At 44.3% G+C, this 26,510-nt stretch overlaps 1 protein-coding gene across 1 annotated transcript in view; it reads left to right on the top strand.

Annotated features, from left to right (window-relative positions):
• The window catches only part of PDE3A (phosphodiesterase 3A), a 260,491-nt gene that overhangs the window by 158,232 nt on the left and 75,749 nt on the right, over positions 1 to 26,510 (top strand). The window contains exon 2 of the mRNA XM_033161457.1: positions 25,831 to 25,881. Within this exon, the coding sequence (XP_033017348.1) occupies positions 25,831 to 25,881 (51 nt within the window). The remainder of the gene's footprint in view (positions 1 to 25,830; positions 25,882 to 26,510) is intronic.

The raw sequence follows: 26,510 nt of genomic DNA, 5'->3' as shown, positions 1-26,510 counted from the left end.
GTCTCTCAGCCCTACTCAGCTCACAGAGTGTTTGTTGTGGGGGAGGAAGGGAAAGGAGAATGTTAGCCGCTTTGAGACTCCTTCGGGTAGTGAAAAGCGGGATATCAAATCCAAACTCTTCCTCTTCTTCTTCTTCTTCTTCTTCTTCTTAGCAGTCATTCATAGCATTATCTTCAATTAATTGCATTTCCTCCAACATTTCTCCAATGAAAATAGGGACATCCTATTATTATTATTAATAATAATATTATACACCACCCATCTGACGGGGTTGCCCCAGCCACTCTGGGCAGCTTCCAGCATATATAAAAACATAATTAAAGATTAAACCTCCCCATACAGGGCTGCCTTCAACTATTCCCTTGCACCAAACTAACTTAACTCTCTCTCCCCCCCACTTAGTTATTTACATGCACTGCATTTATGCCCTGCTCCCAAAGCAGAGTCCCTTCAACTTGTTTCCAAGTGAAACTGCTTGGGGATTTAGCTTCTCAAATTCAGTCGCTTGATATAAGAGAGTAATATGCTTGGCCTTTATATAGCATTTGAGCATTCAAAGTATTATCTCAGCAGTTCTTGCAGGACCACTGCAGCGGAGATCAGCCAAGCAGAAACGATAATACTGTCAAGGGATGAAACCAGGGCTGAACATAGACAGGGCAGAAGGGTAGGGCTTTGCATGCCCTCCCAAGTTGTGGCACCCGCTCATTGCACCCTGTCCCTATTTATCTTGTTTTCCAGCATAGGGGCCAGTGGCTGGGCTTACCAGCAGAGTAGAAGCACAGTGAAGCTCCTCTGATGGGCAGCCACCATTGCATTTGGCCACAGGGCCCTGGAATAATATAGCATCTCAGTATGAGTATTTACCATGCCTGGAGATCTACTCTGGTCCTGCATGTGAGCTTCCTGTAGACATTGGATTGCCCACTGTGAAAACAGGACACTGGATTTCTGGAGACCCAAGACAGCGAAGGTGGGCCCTCATTGGCTTTCTGAGGGTGAATTTGAATTGGGGGCATCCTGATTGATGGTGAATTCTGCACTAGTTCTGCAGGGTCCCATTATAAAAGACAGTCATTAATCAAAACGAAATAAAATAAAAAATTCTTTCCAGTAGCACCTTAGAGACCAACTAAGTTTGTTCTTGGTATGAGCTTTCGTGTGCATGCACACATCTTCAGATACACTGAAACGGAAGTCACCAGACCCTTAAATATAGTGAGGGAGTGGGGAGGGGTATTACTCAGAAGGGTGGTGGGAATGGGTGATCAGCTGATAGGTGTGGAAAGCTGTTGACGACTCTTAACGGCTGCAGTTAGTCTTGCAGGGAAAGGCAAGGGGTGAGATGGCTAAAGATAGCTTTGTCATCCAATCCAATGTCTTTGTTCAGACCAGGTTTCTCCATGGTTTTAAGTTTGGTGATTAGTTGCAATTCAGCAACTTCTCTTTCCAGTCTATTTCTGAAATTTCTTTGTATTATGACAGCTACTTTGAGATCTTTTATAGAATGCAGCCGTTAAGAGTCGTCAACAGGTTTTCCACACCTATCAGCTGATCACCCATTCCCACCACCCTTCTGAGTAATACCCCTCCCCACTCCCTCACTATATTTAAGGGTCTGGTGACTTCCGTTTCAGTGTATCTGAAGAAGTGTGCATGCACACAAAAGCTCATACCAAGAACAAACTTAGTTGGTCTCTAAGGTGCTACTGGAAAGAATTTTTTATTTTGTTTTGTTTTGACTATGGCAGACCAACACGGCTACCCACCTGTAACAAGTCATTAATCAATCTAGATTTCTGATTTCTGATGCTCTTCTGCTTCCGAAGAGGCTCTAGTCTTCTGTTTTAATTTTGATCTGGCAGTTTCTATCGCCGCCATCCTAAATTTCCTTGTCTTCCCATCCGGCTTCCTCCCCTTAACGTCTCACCAGCAACTCGGTGTCCTCTCATTAAAGCCTTCCCCTGTTTGACTTCAGTCGGGTCCAAGTTGTTCTTATTAAATACCATCTGCCCTATATTAGGTCCAGTTGTAGGCCTTCAGGTGTTGGTGGTCTGGGAGCCGGGACATAGGCGACATCGCCCTGTAAGAAGATTGACTTCATTCACGGCTCCCCGTTCTTGTTGCCAATCCTGCATGCTTTCTTCCTCTGCAAATATACCCCACCCTTCCCAGGTCAGGCATCCTCGGCCAACGGGACAGTTAGCTCAACAGAAATGCTCTTTGTCAGAGATGTTTCTCTGCCTACCTAGTAAACTGCCTACACAGAGGCAGGTAAGCCTGACTCAGCAAAAATGAGAAGATAGGCAACATACAGGGGAGTTTGCTAATTTTCCAAGTGCGCTAGTAGAGACCCATGAAATTGTGGAATATAACCGTAGACCAGGATTTCTCAGCTCATGTGTACCTCCTGTCCGTTCAGACAACCAGGCTTTTTGTGATCTACCTGCTATGGAAAACATAGAAGCATAGAATTGTAGAGTTGGAAGGGCCATCTAGTCCAACCCCCTGTAATGCACGAATTTTTCACCCAATGTGGGGATTGAATCCACAACCCTGGGATTAAGAGTCTCATGCCCTATGCACTTGTATTGCTATGTGCAAGCCTATTTGAGAAGGGCAGAAATATCTGCATTATATTCCTCCAGAGCACCTTCCTCCCTTATCAGTTTGACGGAATCTGCACAGTGTGTGACTATCGTTATATGTTAATTAAAGGGTCTGTATAGAACAGAGGTGGGAGTTCTTTTTGAGGGCCACATTCCCTTCTGGGTAGCCTTCCGGGGGCCACATTCCAGTGGTAGGCAGGGCCAGGGACAGAAATGGTGGACCGAGGAATGAGGTTGGCCAACCAGTGCCAAAGGCTTTGTTGCCACAAACACCACCAGCGCCGTTGTGTGCACCCCAGTGGCTAGGCCATGTCGAATACTGGGAATTCCCCCATTTTATGTGTGAGGACTGTGACGTTCCAGCTGCGAGCCTGACTGAATTAAGAGCAGCCCATGAAAATAAAATCTTTCCCCTTGCTACTTTATGTATAGTTGGCACGCAAAGCATCTGCTAACCAGATGCTTGCTTCCAAGGCAGGACTCACCAAAGGGAGAAGAGAAGAAAGAGGAAGGTGGAAGAGTGCCTTTGGATCATGATGTATCTGAAGGTAAAACAAGCACTAGGCAAGTATGGCTTGTCTGAGCAGCCTGGTTTTCGCCCACACCACAAATCGCAGGAACTGAAGACCTGAGCCAGAGTTTGAGGTGTTACTTAGCAGGCGAAACTCTTATTGGTCATGCTGTGTCATCTGACACCTTCTGAGCAGGGAAGCTGCAGCACTTTGCCTCTGATCAACTTTGTACCTAAGTAGGGGCAAGTGCACCTGTCAATTCCTGTTTGTCTTAGCTTCTCATTTTCCACCCAATCTCAAATTCAGTTCTCTGCATTTCCTTATCTGTGGATTCCCCCCCAAACAAATGAATTCCTCATGAATATTCATCAATATCACACAAGAAATGCTTAATTTTGTATGTACTTTCGCCTAATACATTTTTTTGCTCAGCAACTTCCCTTAATACAATGCAATTTTCACATTGGTTATTTTTACACACAGTTTGCCCTGGTTGATGTGTTTTTTTTCTATTTTTTACATGGTACTTGGTTGAAGAGCTGGAATGCAAAATTCAGAGAAGTGCGGGTTTTGACGAACGTCTGTGTTTCGGTTTGCATACTGTTTCAGAAAGTGAAAATTTGGCAGATTTGTCTTTAAACAAGTATCTTGGTTTATTTTCAAGTTGAAGATGTGCACTGCAAAACATGCAGTGTGGAGTGTTCCTGTCAAGGTTGCAGCCATCAAGCCAGCCACGAACTCAGCCAGATGACTCCATTTTCCCCCTACGCTAAATATTCTGCCGCATTTTGTGCTCACAGACTATGCTTTAGCCTCACTGGAATGTGTGTGTGTGTGTGTGTGTGTGTGTGTAAGTAAATCGGATGCCTACACTGGTCACAAGATCCTGGCCCTTGCAGTTAGCATGGGGTGGATGGGTGTTCAAGAAGATGCCACATGACCCTTAACCCACCCGTGACCCCCAAACCATGCAACATCTGCATTCTACAGTATGGACTCTGGTTGCCTATTTGCACTCCATCTTTGTAAATGTAGGATTGCCATAGCTTGGGGCTGTTTCCATCCCAATCTGTACAATTACGGCAGCGCATATCTTCATGCCAGATAGCTTTCTGGATGTGGTACAATTGCTCCCTGGCCTTGTAATGTGGGTCCTGCTTTTTGTCTTCTCAAAGGGCAGTCGAGATAATTTGTCCTGTTAAGATACTGAGAAAGAGAGAGAGGGAGAGAGAGAGAGAGAATGAGAGAGGAGTTGCTGTTATTTTTAGTGTCCACTTAATTTTGCCCTTTGATTGTGGTGAATGCTATTAGTTTGTCCTTTTCAACATCCTTGCAAATCTAAAGTACAGTTGCAGGCCTGAGATCATTGTATTAAAATGCATAATTCGTTGTCTGGTTTACAGATTAATCAGGCTGATTTTTTTTAAGGTGTATAACTTTTTATTGGTTCTAGAAGGAACCCGAGAATTCCTTTTACTGCCGTATAAGCTCATTTTCCTATCTAGCTATCTTTCTCTCCAGATAGCCATATACAAACTTGCACCATTTTTGCACCCGTTCAGCTCATATTAGATACCGTGAAATGTTGGGTTCTTAAACCGTTAAAGCTAACATCATCCTGCAGCGTTTGCTACTGTATTTTACATAGTAGCTTCAGTTTGGGAGATGTAACGAAGGCCACAACTCACTCAGATCTTATTGAGATACTTCTTTTGGATAACACGTGCAGCTTCCTTTTGAAACTGTGCCAAGAGCTTCTCTTTTACCGTTTGTTGGGTGGGTATGCAACACTCCCCACCAAAAACAAAACACCCCAAACCAACGTAGTTCAAGTGGGGAAATTTTGATAGCGAATTTCCACTTTCTTAACCTGGACTTGGAAGAAGACGGTTCAGATCCCCACTCAGCCATGAAGCTCGCTGGGTGACCTACCTCTAACCTACCACACTGGATGGTTGCGTGCACAAAACGAGGGAGTGGGAACCACAAATGCCCCCTTGAGCCCCTTGGAGGAAAGGTGGGAAATAAATATAATAATAATATTAGAGTTTTCTTTGGTGCCCCCCCTTTTAAAACTGCCCTCCCAAAAAATAACCTCATGGTGCAAGGCTCTCTTTGCAGTTTTCAACTAACCCGCCCCCCTCCAGATACGCCTTGAGAGTGACGCTGCGTCTTGCTTCATTCCAGGAAGTGTGGCGAGTGGAATGTAAGTGTGTCATAGTGATGTAAGCAGCCTGAAAGTTCTCAATGACAGAGTATTCTGGCAGATTTCCAGGCAGGGTTGGGAATGTCCCCCTGCCTGAAACCCTGGAAAGCCACTGCCAGTCAGTGTCAGCGTTGCTAGAGTTAGGTGGGGCAATGATCTGGCTCAATATAAGGCAGCTTCCCACCCTGAAGTTTCAGAGAAAGCCCTTTCCCCAGAAAGAATTGGAAAATTGTCTCCTGTTTTCACCAGATGGGGTATTTTGGAGAAGGGTGGAAACTCATTCCTAGCCCTAGTAGCTTCACTGGAACGAAAGCTGATTTTTTCCCCCCTGTGGAGTCTCAGCTCCTTACCCAATGCCACACCTCGGCGAGCCTTACTATTTTCCTCCTGTGCCTCTCCAGCATCCTGACATAGACGCAGCCTTGTACTAGATGCTTGCCACCCAGTGTTAAAAATACACACGTTTGTTGTGCCCTCCCACTGAGCACTTCTGTTCTGCTGTGCCATGTGCCCACAGCACAGATGGTTGGAATCATCATGCTGGAAGGAAGCAGAAGGCCACTGAGCCCCATGCCCAAGGTAGAAAATCCAAGATCCTTCACACATTAGCTTACATAACTCGAGCCACAGTTTGCCGCATGTGTTCAAGTTGGGGGCGGGGAGGGCAGAGAAAGCATGAATGCTTTTTTTGTAGTTCAGAAAGATGTCCCCTTTTGTCACAGGCTGGGTCTACATCGCTGATGGCCAAATGTCAGACCTGCAAGCATAGCTAGAACTTCCCATTTGGCCCATGGGGCCAAGTCACAACCACCTGCCCTACACCGGACATCATCTGTGATGTCAAGTGTGCCGACAGAAAACATATAATATTGTGTGTGTGGCAATGGGCCAAAGGGAAGGTGTGCACTGGCCAGCAATCAGCTGTTAAGTGGCCCCTGCAAAGTCCTCGTTTCCATTGCTTCTGTGATTGCTATTTCCTTGCAAAATGCTGCACCTTTGAGTGTGTGGATTGATTTGTGTGCACTTGTGCCATCAAGTGATTGACAGGAGAGCAATCCACAGGGCAAGTGTGTTGAGGATCCTGCACCCCGATCTACAGTAATTCAGAAACAATAGCCAGGGTTGTGTGTGTGTGTTTCAGAGTTTTGCGATTAGAAGCTTATACTTTGTCATTGGGTTCTGTGTCAACAAGCAAACCAGCTCTTAAGGCTGCACTGACAAATTGGAAAGTGTGTGGTGATACCTGGAGGAAGCTTGGAAGTCAAGAGCTGTGTCCAAATAGACAGGGAGCACGGTGAGAAGACCTGTCCCAGCACTATCGGAGGCAACATAAATTCAGCCCACAAAAACAGTAACAAATATATGCAAATTGACTTGTTTTGAATATTGTACTCATATTGTGGCATCTGGCTTTCCTGGCACAGAATCTTGCTTTCAGGAAAGTTTGCCCATTTGTCAGAATATTCTAGTGGCTTATCTGCATCTATAAACGCCAGCTCTCAACATTCCTTCCCACCCACCCCAGGCAGAAAAGCTCGGGATGGGGCTTTGCAAGCAGGAGCAGGCTTGGTCCATTATGGCCAGGATCAATACAGGCAGGCTGGAAGTTCCCCCCCCACCACCACCACCCCAGTGGTGAACCTAAGCACACCTCTTTGCAGCCATTCCCAGAAAATCTTCAGTGCACTGAGTTTGTTTCCTGGCTTGATGCAGAAGGCTCAAAAAGTACAAAAACGGTCCTTACTCACTAACCCACCTTCTCTGTCTTTCCGTAGCAGCACTAGGGAAGACAAAGGGGTTTAAAAAAACAACAACAACCTCCTCTCCTGCTACATAAGAACTTGGGGAAGGGCAGAACATCAGCTTTGCATGCAGAAGGTTCCAGGTTTAATCCCTGGCATCTCTGGGGAAAGACTTCATGTCTTAAACCTTGCATAGCTGCGGTGTAGACAGTACTGAGCTCAGTGAACCAAGGTCTAGTTCAGTGTAAGTTACTTGGTGTGTTTTGACTTTGGGATTTGGCCACCACTCTTTAAGTCCTGATGCTCTGTTCTGCAGAAAAGGAGGAGAACCCCACCTCTTCTCTGTTCCTACTTCTGACACTAGCTCTACTTTTTGATATGCACACAGTGGGGAGGTTACTTCTGGGAGGTGGTGGCCTGACAGGGAGGTCTTTTGAAGATGAGAAGTGCTGGGAGAGATGGGTGGGGGAGAAGCCAGGAATCCTCCTTAGGCTGATATATAAAAATAGATATGCTAGGGGGAAGTGCATTATATTTGGGAAAAGTGCTTTCCCAAAATGTTCAGATTATGAAAGATTCGCACTGAAATGCCAATGAATTTTCAGGACTTAAAAATAAAGCAACCCGATGTGGAGAACTGAACCAAAGTTTAGGGAAAAAATGAGAAACTGAGAAATGGACAGATTTGCCTATGTCTAGATTTACAGATCCTGAAGTTGAGGCTCCAGTACTTTGGCCACCTCATGAGAAGAGAAGACTCCCTCGAAAAGACCCTGATGTTGGGAAAGATGGAGGGCACAAGGAGAAGGGGACGACAGAGGATGAGATGGTTGGACAGTGTTCTCGAAGCTACTAACATGAGTTTGGCCAAACTGCGAGAGGCAGTGAAGGATAGGCGTGCCTGGCGTGCTCTGGTCCATGGGGTCAAGAAGAGTCGGACACGACTGAACGACTGAACAACAACAACAGATTTGCCATTCAGCCAGAAGATCCAGAAATACACATTTGCAAAAGCATTTTTATAGTCTTCTATAAAATTAGGCTGTGCTGCTGTAGCCGTGAGTTGGTTGCCCGTACTGAATGTTTCTTGTGACACTTTGCTGGGATGGGTGTGGGAGAGAAATAGAACGGCCGGTTCGATTTTGTCAAACCTTCTTTTACAATGCATAACCTCTGCTTGTGCTAAAGCCGAGCGTCTCGTCCGCTGGGTTTCCGCACACGGGCCCCTCCCTGCCCGTGAGACAGATGCAAAAGTCACCTCATGACGAAAGAAGCCATTGTGCAAGTCCCTCTGCTGGGCTGGGAACCAAATGCTCCAGAGCCCCGGTGGTTTGTGAACCAGACTGTACGTTTACGGAGTGTCTTAGTGTGCATTGAGGCCAGTGGTTTTGCTATGGAAAATCACACGGGAAGGTTGTGCAGGGTGAATGCGGCTAAGTGTTTGCCCACAAACGGATTTTACTAGCCCACCTGCCCCAGCACAATGCTTCTGTTAGTTCTTTCTGACCTAAAGAGTGCGTGTGTGAAGCGTCTCTCCCTGAAGAAGATTTTAAAAAAGAAAATTCATTAGTAAATCCAACTTATAAATAGCAACTTGCTTGATTACCCACTGGTAACTTTCCTCTGGAGGTAGATAACTACTGGGTGAGCCAGCCTCCTGCAGACATTATCCTGACATTTCTATGGACTGCGATCCTTTGCAGGGTGCATTGGAGTGTAATGGGAATGCAACACATGAGCCTGATCATAAGGGTCTTCCCCACATATGTTCAGCTCGAAGGGAGGCAGACCTAACTGTAGGGAAGGAAACAAGGCCACCAGCCCCCACCCATGTGGTTTCATTATTAGCATCCTCTGTGGGAGCAGATCTGATGCTGCTGGAAGTAGGCAGAAGGTGGGACCTTCGTATCAACTACCAAAGGTTGAGGTCAACTTTGCCCCACTCTTGATTCCAAAGATTTCTCATCAGGTGTGGAAGGCTTGCTAAATCCATGTGGTGTATATGAATGAATTGTAGGTGTTCAATGAAAACATTATCATTCTGCATTATTTCCCTCCTTATGGTGTAATGCATTTATGCTTTTAAATGTAAGTCACTAGGAGATATTTTAGGTAGCAAGTGCCTGTGAGTTTAATTAATGAATTCTCCTTGCAGGAAGGTAAAGGCTAAATGGTCATGTTGTTAGTAAGTTGATGGTTAAGTAAAAAGTCCAGCTATGATCACCAAAGGTAGCTCCCGCTCTACAATCTAGTTGGATTACACAACCCCTCTGCTAGTGCTCTCTGTTGGGGACCCACCAACTCAGGAGATCCTGGTGGATTTACCTGGACATGGGTGGTGGGGCAGCAGAAGCTTAGAGCCACCAGTTGAAAAGTAATTGTACTAGTAGTTGTACCCCCCCACAATCCTCTATATACTTATTTGAGGGTAACCCTCTTAAATGCAGCTGGGCTCATTTCTGAGTTGAGCTTTATATGTTTGCAAACACTAATCTGAGAGTAGTCATGGTGCAAATTGAATCATAGAACCCTTTATTCCATATTAGCCAATCTGGAACACTTTTGTATTTGACTCCTCCCATTGTTGGTTCTGACTCCACCCTTCCATGACTTTGGCTCCGCCCAGCACTGGCATGCAACCCGCTCAGCAGATTATTTTAAGGAGATACAACTCTCAACGGGGGGCGGGGGAGGGAGATTGCCCACCTCTGGTGTGGACAATGCTGAGCTAAACAGACCTTTTGCCTGATTTGATGTTTGACTACAACTCCCATCAGCCACAGCCAGCTTACCCCATGGTCATGAATGATGAGAATTGTAGTCCAGCAACATCTGAATGGCACCACATTTGCTACCGCTGTCCTAAGAGCAGTACTGGTGCAGGGAGGGAAATGAAAAGTGAAATAATATGTGATGTGCGTGACTGTGGATGCGCACTCTTAGTTCCACCGGGTTTGGGTTCTGAATTTTGAGAGAATCAAGTTCTTTTGACCGAAGTGGTTATAATAACCCCTCTATTAGTAACCTTTCCAGTGGCGTTTTAATGGTTCAGGGCTGAAAGCTGAAAGCTGCAGCCAATAATTGCGTAGCCAGAGTTGATTGAACTCTTTTATAATCCTCACTTTAGGGTTTGGGTGGAACTTCTGGGTTGACTGCAAATATGTCTCCTTAATTAAACCTTCTAATTGGGTAACAAGAGCGGTGGGACATCTGAATGCCTGACATCTGGGAGGAAGGGAAACTTTCAATATTTATCTTGGATGTGGGTGCACTGAAGGCAGCCCTGTTGAATTTCACTCCCCTTCTGCTCTCTCCATCCCAAAGGCATCCTGTTTGCATTAAGAGGCTGCCCTCTGTTTGGACGCCACTGCAGAACAGTAGTGCTTCAGGAAGCAAAACGGAGCGGTCTACCCAGGCATTCCTGCTTACTGGTGTGACCACTGTGCAGTTTTTAAAAATGGGAAGTGGAAATGTTGTTGGAAGGTTGTTTTTTTTTGGAATTTGCTGCCGCCAGATTCAGAAATACCAAGGAACATGTTTTTGCATGTTGATGTGTGTGCACTGTCTTTATCACACACAGAGGGAGGGGGAGGGAAATTGAGCCTGCAACAAAACATTGCAGCGTGTTTTTAATGTGGATTCTGCAGAAACCTGCATGCAGCATCCCGAAATAAAAAGCCATCATGGGAAGGGCTGTAGCTCAGAGGTAGAGTATCTGCCGTGCATGCAAAAAGTCCCAGCTTCAATCCCTGGAAAGACTGGGAATGCCCCATACCTGAAACTCTGGAGAACTGCTAACAATACTGAGCTAAATAGACCAGTGGTCTGACTCAGTAGAAGGCATCTTCCTATGGCCCTGTGTCTGGAAGCACTCGAGTAGGACCATTCTAGGTGTTTTGGTTGCAGTCGTATCACAGTATTCTGCACTTCTAGCCCCTCGGAGTTAGTCCTCTTCCCTCCCCATCTCTGATTTGTGGTGCCAGAAGACATCTGTGTCCCCGTTCCACTGATCCACCTGTTTCCATGTTCTGTATGGACAGCAGAAAGTTCTTGAGATTCCAATTTCTCCTTGGGGGAGACAGTGGCCATTTCTTTGAAGCCTCCCTGTGATAAAGCCTGAGATGTTTTCTTAATGTGCCATTATTAGGGGGAAGTGCCTCACTTTATCTATGGATAACAAGGTTAATAGAGGGGTGTCCACAAATAGCATTCAGCGAGTGTACAAAGTTGATACACCACTCGTTGAGCTGTACACAGTTATTCATAGTAACATTCAACGAGTGTACATTCTTTGCACCTCTGAACACAATAGTTGTGCAAACCAGCAAGTGCACACTCTTTCACACAAGCACTTGCACCTGTGTTCAGTGTAGTGTCTGAACAAACCTACTGTCAGCTAGTTAAGACAACAATAACAATCTCCCAGGAGTTGCCAGAAGGAGGCGTACAAGGTGCCGTCCAACCGTCTTAGGGACTCCACTCTGGATTTGTGTAGGGTTTACTCCTGAGCCTTGTCTTCTCTGAAGATGTCCTGCAAGGCAACGAAGGTTTGGAGCAGCGTAAGGGCACAAGGAGAAGGGGACGACAGAGGATGAGATGGTTGGACAGTGTTCTCGAAGCGACTGGCATGAGTTTGGCCAAACTGCGGGAGGCAGTGGAGGATAGGGGTGCCTGGCGTGCTCTGGTCCATGGGGTCACGAAGAGTCGGACACGACTGAACGACTGAACAACAACAACAAATTATGTAAGTGAATAAATAGGAGGGAGGGTAGTGCGGAAAGCTAGAGCAAGGTATCTGAAAGGGAAATAGGCAGAGGTGTCATGACCAAAAGCTGCAGAGGTGGCAAATTGCATGTTGGTTTCCAGCGCAGATCGTTGGCTACAAGCCTGCAGCCTGTTGTTAATTTGTTTGACAGCAGTCTTCACTTGCCTACTTCATCTTAATTCTAGGAAGGGAGTGGGGAGGGTGTTGATTTGTTGATTCCCTGGGTGCATATCTAGTATTTGCTCTCCTGACATTTGCCTCTTGATATCGAAGGAGCTGTGCGGTTCAGCTGAGCTGGAATCCACGTGGTGGTAACAAACGTCCTTGGAAGAGAAATAGCTTGGTGTGAATTGTATCCCTGCGGACACCTAACTTGGTAGATTGTCAGGGCAGTTTGCTGATGTGTAAATGAGCAAGTGAGAAGATCCTGCTGGAGTTGGGCGTTTCTGGCATTTGATCTCCTGTCCACACTTTCCATTTGGTATCAGTACCAAGAAATCCTCCTTGCACTGTTTCTTTCTGGAACACTCTACCAGGTTGAAATGTCATTGTGGAGACTATGGGCAGAGTGTGTCCGGCAGGTCTGCCCACCTTTTCCAGGTGAGTGGCGTTGCGGCCAGGCATCCAGGCCCCTGCAGTGATCTGGCGGGGGCAGGGATTGGCACCCTCCACATCACGGTTCGGGTTGCGTCACCGGCACTGGGTGGGGACCTGCCCATTGGTGGCCCCAATGACCAATCATTGCTGGCTGGAGGTGTGTCTATGACACAACTTTGCTATGGACAAATGTTGGCTGCCATATTCTTGGGGATAGATAGGATTTTTTTTCTACTTGGCAAATTGGCACCAGCCATTTGTTTTTCGCCTACGTTGTAGCAATTGTCAAGACTTTGTGAGGTTAGGCATTGGGTAAGCCTTTGTTTGGATGGAAGGGAGGTTGTGGCCTCCACCTGCCCATCCTCATTAAGGATATCCTGTTAAAGGGATCCTGGGGTGTGGATTATGTCCGATGCCTGGGCATTGGATAGGGTAGTTCCACGACCCCAATGGGGACCCCTCAGGGTGCCCCTATTTGATGTAAGTCATGGGGCTCCCCCTATTGGTGGTTTACCCTTAGATGGACTCCCTGCAGATGGGCGGGAGTCAATATATAGCCTGGCTTCACACAATGCCTAAGCCAAACCGCTCATGTCTGTAACCAATTAAGTTGTGCCCTATTTGAACCCATAAACCTAAATACTTGTGTCCATGTGTTTATTATCCACTAGGGAACTCTGGGTCACTGGGCCTTGGCACGCAATGCCTCCAGGGGCAAAACAACCAGATAGGGGCACTCCAGAACTGATACTGGTTGCAAGTGGGATTTTCATTGTCTAGAGACTCTAGAGCACAATTTCCCAAACTTGGGTCTCCAGCCACTGGTTAGGGGTGATAGCTGTTCTGTTCATTATTATCTTCATCGCCATCATTATTACTGTTGCTTATGGATTTTGTACATGCAGCAATGGACAAGCATGCTTAGGATATTGAAAAAACACAACGCAACCTTTGCAGGATTGCGTAAGGCAGAGACAGGGAATCTGGCATCTTCAAGATGTTGTTGGTTTACAAATCCCATCAGCCTCGGCTATCATGGCTAATCGTCAGGGTTGTTGGGAATGTAGTTCCCCTTGCTCTATCTCTTCACTCAGACTTCCTCAGGGTAGGTAAAACTCAATCTGAGACCTGGGTTCAGGTTTAGATCCTGATTTTTCCCAGCATTAACTCCCTTGAAATCTCACGAGTGCTATCTCATAAGTGGGGATAGGAAAGCAGTTTGATTCAGTTCATATTTAAGGGCAAACCTACCGATTTGTACATTTCAAAACAACGTGCAAAGCCATCTTTTGAAAATCGCAATTCTCCAGATTATACAGCCAACTAGTGAGTACAAAAATGCATCTACTGGTGTAAAGTATAAAAACATACATTAATGGAAATAACATACAAAGATGCATATTAAATAAAATTGCTTTAAAACATGACATATTAGACAACAATGCATTAAAAACATACATATTGGCAATAAAATGATTCATAAGCACTTTGAAAATGAAAAATAATTTGCAAATGAAGTCACCCATCCCTAACGTAAGACAGCTTCCTCTAGACTAGAGTTTCCCAAACTTGGGTCTCAAGCTGCTTTTGAACTTCAATTTTCATCATCCCTGACCACTGGTCCTGCTAGCTAGGGATGATGATGATAGGTGTTGGAAATCCCGCAACACCTGGAGGACCTCAGCTTCCCCATCCCAGATACATTACTGCCTGCTACAACAGGGACCAGGGCACAGTTCTTGGAATCTGCTCCCCCTAGGAAGCAAACATAGCTATTTTGAATCTGTTCTCGATAAGAACGAGCATGACTCCTTATAGGAAGTGAGCACAGATTATCTTTTTTTCTTCTGTTGGTTAGAGAGAGAGATTTGTGCAGCAAATGATTATTATCCTTGCAGATGACACACATTTTAGTCACTGCAGATGACGCACAATTTTACATGCATTCAGCCTATGCATTGTGGGAGTTGAGAGTGCAATTCCCACCCTTTTGTACATCTGCCCTACCTCCCAGCCTCCATGAGGACCGTCTGAGAGCTGCCCCAAGACAGTTGGCTGCCTGAAAGGAGGACCCAGTCTCACCATCTTCTCCCTTCCACATACAGGATCTGACCACCCAGGCAGTTGCAGTGGGGATGGAAGAGCACCCCCCCCACCAGGCCTGTGTGCAACAGGCCAGCTTAGGAGTTGCAGGGCAGGCTTTTGTGTGGCACACACATCTCTGTTTTCAAACACCTCACTGCCAACATTCGAAATTCACCAGGGGCACCAGAGGCATTTTGCCTGACATCACCACCTGGAGGTGCATGTCTGGGCAACCAATCCTTTAGAATTCTGTCAGTTATATTTTATCTGGACCATCAGAATGAATTTAAGGAACCAAAAGGTCATATTGAAAAATGCAACAGCCGTCTGGCCCCAAAATGACAACTAGATATTCCATTTGGGCAAATATAACCCTGGTTTAAGGAGCCATTTGGCATCTAGCTTATATATCTTGAGTTTCTAACATGGCTGCTTCCCACACCCTGACATATGTCATGTGTGAAAACCACCTTTCCTCACCACCTGCCTAATGGTAGGGCCGGCTCCGCTTTGACCTTACGCTGAAATGTGTGCCTACATGCACAAATTCCAGCTTGTGTAGCTCTGATCTCTGCACACATGGCCTCCCAATAATTTTGTGGGGTAACACTTGAGCAGATTGGACATAACATGCACAGGCTCTTATTCCAGAGTGTGGAAGCCAATGTGCAGCTGGGAATTTGGAGGGAAGATCTCCTACAACGTTTCTAGCCAACGAGCTGTGTTCTATTCTGGACAGCTTTCCGGGGGCCGCGTGCCAGTGGAGGAAGGGGCCAGAGACAAAAGTGGACACAACAACCAGTGCAATTTCCCTTTTTTGCAGTAGGCTAGTTTGCACACACACTCACACTCTCTTTTCGCCATCCAGACAAGCAAGAGGCATTATGAAAGAAAGGACCAAAGGTGTATTTGAGCCAGGAGGGTGCAAAGCCAGGAGGGTGCAAAGCTAGAAGGGTTGTGGCTGAGGTATAGGAAGGTGCCCATCGAACAGAGAGAGGTGTTGCATTTGCTCCCCGGGGTTGAGTTTCTTCACCCCTATAATGTACAGGCTCAGCACAATCAGAAATCCCTCTGAGTCACAGGGCTTTTGGAGTTGGGAGGCTGGGCTTCTCTGCTCGAGAAAACGAAGAAGTGATGTGTCACACTACAGGCAAATCACGGGGCCGATTTTATTAGCTGTGTTTCAGAGGATGTACTTTTGCTCTGGTCAATGCCAGATGCTTCTCTGTGCAGAGTGCTAATTAGTTTGGTCGTTTCGATTGAGATTGAACGGAGGAGAGGGGAGCCTGTCCCCATCCCCAAAAGTGATGCAGTATTTGCTGGTTGAACTTGAAAGTGAGTGGACCAAAATAGCAAGTACTTAGCAGGGAATACCCCAGAGGGCATGTTTGAACTGAACGTACTGTGAGATTTGACATTGAGGGTTTAAAGCGAGCTAGCAGGCAGCCGTTAAATGTTAGGGCTTGTAGCAGGACGGTTCCTCCATTCGGGCTGGGAAATAGTGAACGATGAGCCGTAGCTCAGTAGTAGAATACATACTTTGCGGTGCAGGAGGTCTCAGGTTTGATACCTGGCATCTCCAGTTAAATCTCAGGTAGGCAGAAGAGCATTATCTGCCTGAGACCCCAATGACTCCGAAGACTACAAGTCTAGGGTGGCCGCAAACCTGGAAATAAACCACAAAACAGAGGGCACATGTTTGCATAAACTATGAATAGGCTATTTTATATGTGCGAATGCATATTTAGAAATAATTGCAATGTTTTAAATAGAAATGCAGTGTTTCTCACCATAGTGTGACCAGGTGAGCTGCGTACCTGCTTTGGATGCTGTCCAGGTGCTAACTGATGATGGGCGACTCCTTTTATCAGGACAGATAAAAGAAAGTCTTGCATCACAGGGCACGTAGTCAAACCACGGAACTTGCAGCCACAGTGACGGCCATCAACTTGGAATCGATGGTTTAAAATTATTATTAGTTATACCCCGCCCATCTGTCTGGGTTTCCCCAGACACTCTGGGAGGCTTCCAACAAAAGATTAAAAATACATTAAAACATCAGTCATTAAAAACTTCCCTAAACAGTGTTGCCTTCAGATGTCTTCTAAACATCAGATAGTTGTTTATTTCCTTGACATCTGGTGGGAGGGCGTTCCACAGGGCGGGCGCCACTACCGAGAAGGCCCTCTGCCTGGTTCCCTGCAACCTCACTTCTCGCAGGGAGGGAACCGCCAGAAGGCCCTTGGCGCTGGACCTCAGTGTCTGGGATGAACAATGGGGGTGGAGACGCTCCTTCAGGTATACTGGGATGAGGCTGTTTAGGGCAGGGGTCAGCAAGGTTTACCTCGACTGGGCTGGTTCACTCCAGCGGAGATCCCTCCATGGGCTGGATTGTGCGCGCATGTGAGCGAGCACCCCTGCGATTTCCGGCGTCTGTGCAGACATGATTTTTGGTGTTTGCACATGCACAGACGTGATTTTCGGTGCCACAGAAGCGAGTCCCCGCGCCATGCTGTGCCGGTTTAGTGCAGCACACAGGGACTCTCCGAGTGGGCGGCTCGGTTCGGGGGCAGCTCGTGGGCCGGTTGAACGACCCCCCGTGGGCCGCTTGTGGCCCATGGGCCTCAGGTTGCCTACCCCGGTTTAGGGCTTTAAAGGTCAGCACCAACACTTTGAATTGTGCTCGGAAACGTACTGGACACCAATGTAGGTCTTTCAGTGTTATGTGGTCTCAGTGGTCTCCCAGTCACCAGTCTAGCTGCCGCATTCTGGATTAATTGTAGTTTCCGGGTCATCTTCAAAGGTAGCCCCACATAGAGCGTGTTGCAGTAGTCCAAGCGGGAGACAACTAGAGCATGCACAACTCTGGCGAGACAGTCCGCGGGCAGGTAGGGTCTCAGCCTTTGTACCAGATGGAGCTGGTAGACAGCTGCCCTGGACACAGAATGCTCTGCTCTGCATTCACAGTCGGAAGCAGGAATGCTTTTGAATGTCAGGAGAGGAGAGTGCTCTTGTACTCAGGTCATGCTTGAGAGTTCCCCACAAGCATCTTGCTGGTCACTGTGAGAACAGGTTGGTGGACTAGATGGGCTATTAGTATTATTATTATTATTATTATTATTATTATTATTATTATTATTGATTCAGTTTATATACCACCCTTTATCCAAAGATCCTGGGGCGGTGTACAACATCAGGAACATAATTTACACAGCATAATAATAAAAGCATAATACATCATTTAACAGGCATTTGATTATTTGCTGGCTGTAGGCCTCATTGAAGAGGAATGTTTCAACCTGGCACCTAAAGACATGTAATGATTGTGCCAGGTGAGCCTCTCTGGGGAGAGCTTTCTACAGATGGGAAGCCACTACAGAAAAGGCCCGTTCTCATGTTCCAAAGTCTAATTTATGAATTCTGATGAATGAATGAAAGAAAATACCAAGTCTTCTTTTAATTGATTTGAAAATAACAACAACCTGCAGTGGGCAGGGAAGAGACTTTGTTGTTGTTGTTTTTTTTGCCATCCGTACAGTCCTACAATACTGATCTAAGAGTTCCGCACTAGACTTTGTTCCAGATCAGAGACAGCATGCCTGTAGGGATGAAGAATTGTTTTGGTCTAGATTCTTTATGTTTAGGGAAGTTTTTAATTTTTGATGTTTTATTCTGTCTTTAATCTGACATTTAGAAAATACCTGAAGGCAGCCCTGTTTAGGGAAGTTTTAAATCTGTGACATTTTAATGTATTTTAATATTTGCTGTAAGCCGCCTAGAGTAGCTGGGGAAACCCAGCCAGATGGGCGGGGTACAAATAATAATAATAATAATAATAATAATAATAATAATAATTACTATTATTGTGTTGGGAGCTGCCCAGAGTGGCTGGGGAAACCCAGCCGGATGGGTGGGGTATAAACAAACAAACAAACAAGATTATGATTATGATTTTTCTGGGACTTTAGGGCACCTCCAAGACTAGTGGGGTTTGCTCGGCCAACTTTCTCAAATGCAGGAATGGGACCAAAGTGTCACAGTTTCCCTCAGTGTTTTCCCTCACTCTTGCTGTCTCAAGTGCCACAAATGAATATCTCTAATTGGTGCTGAATACTTCAGCACTTCATAACCTTTACACATCATGAATAAAAATGATGTTGAGTGGGGGCGTCTCTGCTTACTATTTTGAAGCTCAGTAAACACTTAGCAATGCCCAACTGCAACATCTGGAAATGTCATTTTTTTAGCCTCTTATGATTACACACACACACACCCTTTTGATACACTTGAGGCATCTCTGGTAAAACAGAAAGCTGGAGGAATGGAGATAAGAAGAAATTGGGGGTACCAAACTGGGGAGAGATGGGGAAGCAATGCAGATACAGACTAGGAGGATGAAAAGTGGGTCCCATACAGAAAACTGGGATTAAAGAAACATCCTAAAACAGAGAAGCTTGACAGGTAATGCACTAAGCTCTGCTAGTGCTCTGTAGATCATCCAGACTATTTGAAGCATGCATAGTTCAGTGTGTGCGCACGTTTTTTGTTTTTTCCCCCCCTGCAAGCAATGGGTTGAGCAATCAGTGTAGCAAATCTCCTTCAAACAGTTTACTGCCGACAGCTCATGCCTCCCTCCAAATGTTTCCTGGTGTCTCTCACCCCCGCGCACAGGAACTCGGATTCCTACTGAAGTCAAACACAGTTTACGTCTTGGAAATAGGATAAAAAGGTCATATGCTGCCATGAGAAAAGTCCTAAAATATGTAGTCTTCTCTTCCTCTCCCCTCTCCCCTCCCTGTTCCCGTCTCTTCCAGCACCAAATATGATCTCATCCCTTGACTTTCTTTGGAACCAAGATCACAGTTCGGAGCTGGAGACAATTTCTTCACCATGAAGCATACAAATGCTTGCATTTCTTGTTTATGCTGTTTCTCATGAACTGCTGGACCCAACCAGAGCCTTTTCTCATGTGCCTGATCTTTGTTCCTAATTTTTTTTTTTTTGGCTTTTCTTTTAATCGAACAATTAAGATAATAAAAATGAGGAGTAAAAATCATTAAACCAAGGGGCGGGAACATGGATTTGATCTCATCTTATTAGACTAAATAAAACAATGTCTTACATCATCACCAAATTCCTCATTCCACATGGAAATAGAAATCACCCATCGATCAACAAATTTGCTTTCATACATTATAATTTCTCTTTATTTGACGTAGAAAGTTAGCTTATACATTGCTGCTGTATCCCAGATTCTTAAAGAAACCAACCCTCCTGATGGAGGGGGATTCGTCCCCCCACGAAATACATTGTTCCTCATCTTCAACTACAACTTGATGCTATTTGTTATTAATTTGGGTCGTTCATGTAGCCTTTTTAACATTCAGCTTGCTTTAACATTCATGCCTGAATTATTAGGCTTCCCTGTTGAGCACAAAAATTCAGTAGGCATTGGACAAACTGGACCGTGTCAATTTCGCATATGTTCACCCATGTGAGCATGTATATCTGTATATATTTTAAAAAAATAAAAATCCAGTAGCACAGACACTGTATTTAAATATGTATTCCAAAATCTATTTTATCCTAAAATGCATAACCTAAACACTTAAAAATCGACACTTAAAAAATCAACAACATCTTTTAAAGTCAAGAATTGCACCGAAACATTCAGGAAATGTTAATGTTAGCTGCTCTGAGCCTGGCCTCAGCCAGGGAGGGCGGGATACAAATATATTTATTATTATTATTATTATTATTATTATTATGGATCAGTAACCGCTCGATCGTATGCATATCTACTCAAAAGTAAGTCCCATTGAATTCATTGGAACTTAACTCTCAGATTCTAGCATTTGTTCCAATTTGCGCATTAGTTCAGGAGGTGTAGATGTATAAGAGTTCACACAATTTGAATTCCACAAGCAACCCTGTTTATAATGCATGAAAATGAATAAAGATACACAATGTTTGTGTAAGCTGCATTTGGTGTGTTTTACACATAAATGTAGCCTTATTAATTTTAAACTAATGATCTTACTTTTTAAAATTTAAGTTATGTTAGGAGACCTTTTAGGTAACCAGTAAATAAATAATATTTAATAAAAATAAAGCAAACTGCATTCTGACCTAATTTGATCAAATAACAATGACAATAATACATTGGTCAATTGACCAGCCAGTTGACTAGCTCTCTAGGTTGCAAACCCTAACACTTCTGCCGTGAATATACCTTCTGGCTGAACATTTTAATGGAAAGAGCCAAGGACTTAGGGAACCAATATCAGTTGCAGTAGACAGTTCTGGTCGGTTTGCATAAAGAAGACTTTACTGAGTGAGCTCCTGCACATTTGAAGGGTCACATGGGAGGTATTTAGTGAAGAAGAGACTCCATTTTATGTGCAGCAAGATGACTGTGTTTTAGAATCCACCGTGAACACTGCTAAGTGGAATAGAGTGTTTGGGTAAGAAAGAGAGCAAAGCAGCAGGAGAAAGGAAAAGTGGAAATCTCTCATAGGAGCTGAAAGGCATGGCCTGAGATACAGAAAGTTGAGTGCTGAGCTCTCGAAAGAGGGGGAAATATAGTTGCTTGGAAGTTAGAAGCCAAGACTAAAACCCCCTGCTTGGAGAAGCATGTGACTGTGATTATTAGACTTTAATACGGTTATAACTATAAGTTTTTGCAAGTAAATATTTTCAATGTTAAAGTCTGGACATGGGTTTCATTTTGAAAGAAGGTATCAGTCATATATATATATATATGAAGAAGAGTTTGGATTTGATATCCCACTTTATCACTACCCTAAGGAGTCTCAAAGCGGCTAACATTCTCCTTTCCCTTCCTCCCCCACAACAAACACTCTGTGAGGTGAGTGGGGCTGAGAGACTTCAAAGAAGTGTGACTAGCCCAAGGTCACCCAGCAGCTGCATGTGGAGGAGCGGAGACGCGAACCCGATTCCCCAGATTACGAGTCTACAACTCTTAACCACTACACCACACTGGCTCTCTCTATATACACACACACACACACACACACACACACACATATACACATACACGGGTGGCGCTGTGGGTTAAACCACAGAGCCTAGGGCTTGCCGATCAGAAGGTTGGCAGTTCGAATCCCCGTGACGGGGTGAGCTCCCGTTGCTCGGTCTCTGCTCCTGCCAACCTAGCATTCCGGAGGTCCTCATTCCGGAGGTCCGTTCTTAACCTGAAACTGTTCTTAACCTGAAGCACCACTTTAGCTAATGGGGCCTCCCGCTGCTGCTGCACCACCAGAGCACGGTTTCTGTTCTTATCCTGAGGCAAAGTTCTTAACCTGAAGCGTTATTTCTGGTTTAGCGTAGTATCTGACCTGAAGCATATGTAACTTGAAGCATATGTAACCCGAGGTACCACCATATAAGCATTTTTGCTGTGTTTTTGCTACCCTCACTTCAACAAAATACACATTGGTTTCCGGAACTCCCTCTCACGCCTTTGGGTTTGCACTACTGTGTTAATTTAGTGAATGGCGATAACAGATTATATTCTTACGGTGTGGCTAAACCCCAGTGTTTTGCATTGTTTGCTTTGCAGCCACAAAAGGTGATGACCATGCCAGATTGCACAAAAGACATGCTTTGGGGTTGTGGGGGCGGGGGGGGGGGAGAAATGGAAGACACATGGGTGCTGTAGTTTGCTACTATGAGTTGTTACGATGGTTTTGAGCAAGAGACTCTCTGCCAAGTTTATTGCTGGCGTCAGCAGCAGCATTGTTCTCAATGGGCTTTTAAAGTTTTATTTTTTTTCTGGGTTGGGAAATGTGTTCCAAATTCAGGAAACAAACTTCAGAGTGATGTTGTGAGAGCGGAGGGAGATGGTCTCGGGACAAAACGAAGGCGGGGGGGGGGACTTGTTCTTTTGCAAGAACAAAGAGTACAGGAATGCTCCTCTCTCATAAGGGATTGGTGAGAAACCAAATCGAATTATTAAAAGAGATATCTATCTCTGGGAAATGGGTACCAGAGTTTGTTTAGTGTTTAGCCACTTAGAAGGTATGCGGGCATTCAGCAATATATACATGATATAAATGATATAAGTGCATATGTTGTTAGTGGAATGCACGGCAGTGGACTTTTTCCCGTAATCTGAGAAGAAATCTGTGGGTACGGCTATGTATCTTATTCACAAAAATGTGATGGAGTCTCTGGACTCCAAAATATTCCAGTTCCAAAGCAAAAGTGTCAAACCTTTTGTTTCCAAATGCGCTAATCCCCTTAAGCTATTCTGTTGGCCCACTCAGCTCAGCATTTTCTGCGATGACTAGCAGAGGGTCTCTGCAACCCTCAACCGAAAGTCTTTCCTAATCCTTCCCAGAGCTGCCCAGGATCAAAACTGGCATATTTTGCATGTAGCACATGGGCTCTGGCACCAAGCTTTTGGGATTGCTTGCATTTTCTTTAGATGGTTTGGAGTTACATAGAAGAGGGGGAGCTAAACCTGGATACACTTGTACATCCGACATCGGACAGAATCCATTCCAGAAGTCCGTTCGACTTGTGAAACATTCGACTTCCAAAGGGCAGCTTCTGATTGGCTGCAGGAAGCTTCTGCAGCCAATCGTAAGCCACAGAAGCCCCATTGGATGTTTGGCTTCCGAAACAACCTCACTGGTTCCCTCACTGCAAGAAGTGAAAACAAAATAAAGAATAAAAAAATTCCTTCCAGTAGCACCCTACTAAGAGGTCTTAGGGTGGTTCACAGTAAAAAATCAAAATCTAAAACCACAAAATATATAGTTGTATTAATTTTTCGAAAAAGCTACCGGAACCAGAACACAACCAACCTAAATTCACACTTCTCGGAATTTTGCAAGGCAGTTCTTCAGCTAAGTCATGAGTAAAAGAATACATAGACTAGGGTAAAGTGTGCATTAAAACAATACACAGATTAATGAAAATAACACACAGAGATGCATATTAGAGAAAATGTAACCATTTGATGTCCATCCAGAGTGATTTCCTCAGTTAAAATGTCTTTTGGATAGCTAGCAAAAAGTGTGGGGCAGCCTTGTTGGTAGTTGTGTTGATTTTCATATGCAGAAATCTCAGTGTGCTTGCGTGGATGGCGACCACAAAGCGCTTTTGCTGTGTCTGTGTAATGTTTGCTTATGACAATCTACAAAACAGTCCTTAGGTTGAACCCCTTGTGTCTCCTTTGAGAGTTGGACGGACAGCATTAAGCCGTTTGTTAAGGATGATGCATGACTGGGATGACTTCATCTGGGAGTCTCTTGATTGCAACCTTCACAAAATGTCCAAGAAGGATGCTCTTCCAATTTGCGAAATCTCTGCATCAAGGCAAAAATGCCTCTCGGTCAGATTGCGGCAATGTTAAACATGCAGCGTTGACAAGGTAGACTCAGATCACACAGTTGGAAGCTTTACATAAGCAGTTTGCTTGTGGGCTGGTCGTCAAAGTAGGAATTTGAAATGTGTTTGATGCCAGCGCACAGTTCATTAGTAAGTTCTGGACACCAGTTTGTGGACCAGAAGTGCTGCATTGGTGGTTAAACCTCCTGCAACTTGTTTCATTTTATATTTTCATTTGGTAATTTTCAAGAAGCTTACCTGTATGAGAATTTGGTGTTTCTAGTTACACACCAAAACGCCATTTGTTTTTGTTTTTTTGTTTTTTTTTACGAAAATTTATTGGTTTTCCATAAAAAAACAACAACAAATAAACACATTCAATCAACATATAAAACAATACAACAAAAACTAACAAAAACTAATACATACCTCAACCAAACAGGAGCACAGGAATCTATTACTTATAATCTCATTTCAATTCTTATTTAGGGGGACTTCCCCCGTTCTCTCTTCTGCGTTCGAATTCTGATTTGCTTTTAAGTAACTTTGTAACTAGTTTAGCAATCATTCACCCTAAATCTTAAACTTCAAATAAACATCTTATACATATTATATCATTCAACTTATTATTATCACATAAAATCATATTCTAAATCTTGACTTCTTATATCTTTTTTTTCTCTTAACTTACACACCAAAACACCATTTGTAATGAAGAAGAGGAGGAGGAGAAGGAGGAGGAGGAGTTTGGATTTGATATCCCGCTTTATCATTACCCGAAGGAGTCTCAAAGCGGCTAACATTTTCCTTTCCCTTCCTCCCCCACAACAAACACTCTGTGAGCTGAGCGGGGCTGAGAGACTTCAAAAAGTGTGACTAACCCAAAGTCATGCAACAGCTGCATGTGGAGGAGTGGAGACGCGAACCCGGTTCACCACATTACAAGTCTACCGCTCCTAACCACTATACTACACTGGCTTTTGAAAGAAAAAAGAGTAATTGACTATAAGAATTATCCAAAGTTACTCCCCAGATGGGACCTAGCTGCCATGCTATTTTTCAGTCAGGTGGGTCACTGTTGCTTTTTCTGGGAGAGGTGTGGGGGCAGAGAGTTCGGCACGGAGCCAATGCCGTACTAGATTGAATTTGCTCTATGCAGAACTTTCCTCCCTCTCTATTTCCGGGTAAGCAAGTACCCCTGCTGAGAATTGGGCATCGTGGCTGGTTAGCTGCTTCTGATATTATTTTTGATAGCGGCTGTGGTTGTGGGGGGGGGTCTTTCCTGTTGCGGTGCCCACTCTTTGAAAACCACCCCCCTCCAGAAATTATACAAGCACCAGAAACACAGCACCATATTACATAATGAGATCTTTCGGGCCTGTTAGATTAACTTGCTGCTTTTTACTCAGCTATGGATTTTGCCATTTTTATTCATTGTTTACTGATTTTATGGATTCTGCCGTATTTATTCATAATAATGTATTGTGTTGATTTTAATGAGCGTGTATTGTAAACTGCTTTACTTTATTTTTTAATGTTAGGTGGCATTTGAAGAGTTTTAGATTTGTATTTTTTTTATAATCCCCCTTTATATAAAATGTTCAATCTGGTTTAGAACAAAATAATAAAACATAAACATTGATACTGTAACATGCATTTTTTTTACTATTAGCAAGCATGAAGAATGTTAATCAGTCCCTTTTATTTCACCACAAAATAATTCCAAATCGTCTTTATCAAAAATTGCAAGCTCCTTGGGGCAGAGATCTCTCTCTTTTTATTCTTCTAAAGCTCCTAATACCTAGGTAGGTTTGTTGAGCAGGAGACTCTTATTAATTCTCAGGGTCGTCGGTTCGAGCCCCACATTGGGGGTTGGACTAGATGACCCTCGCTGTCCTTTCCAACTCTATGCTTCTGTGATCGTATTAATGATAATCTCTCCTTTATGTTTCTGCAGATCATGGGACATTCTGATTGGGATCACAAACGAGGACCCAGAGGATCTCAGGTGTGTTTTTGCAAGGTTTTTCTACAGCTGGTGTAAAGGAAGGTTGGGGAATGTGGTTGTTTGGGAATGTGAGTTTACGTTGGGTTAAATATTTCTCCAATATATTTGGTGGTCAATCTGGGCAATCCCAGTGGTGTGTAGGGATTTCTCGAACCTATCTGAATGGCAACTTGCAATGAGATAACAGTCCTTATTTCCTTATATATAGAATGGCAGATACCTATCTTGACTGGATATTTATTTACCACCATAAGCAACACAGACCAAATGCCCTCTGCATGGAAAATGACTATCATTTCCCCAATGTGTATAAGAAAGGATACAGGGATGAATTATCTACATAACTATTGGCCAATCAGCTGGTTAGACTTCTCCTCAAAGCTATATGCATGGTGTCAAATTACCAGTTTTAATTTATTTCAGTGCAATAATTTCAAAGCTTTATAAATGTAGCCATCTTTAAGCCTTTAGATGGCAGGTTTTTGCTTACTTGCTTTGCATGTGTCCCTCTAATTTATATCGGAAATACTGTGTGTGTTTCTCATGCATCTCTTGGTGAAAACAATGCTGCTTTTATATTTTTATTCTGAGGAGCTAGAACCACACGCTTTTAATTAATCAATAACAAA

Source organism: Lacerta agilis, chromosome 10 (genome assembly GCF_009819535.1).
Source record: "Lacerta agilis isolate rLacAgi1 chromosome 10, rLacAgi1.pri, whole genome shotgun sequence".
NCBI lineage: Eukaryota > Metazoa > Chordata > Lepidosauria > Squamata > Lacertidae > Lacerta > Lacerta agilis.
Note: the sequence above shows the minus strand (reverse complement) of the source record. Positions and strands in the feature narration are given on the sequence as shown.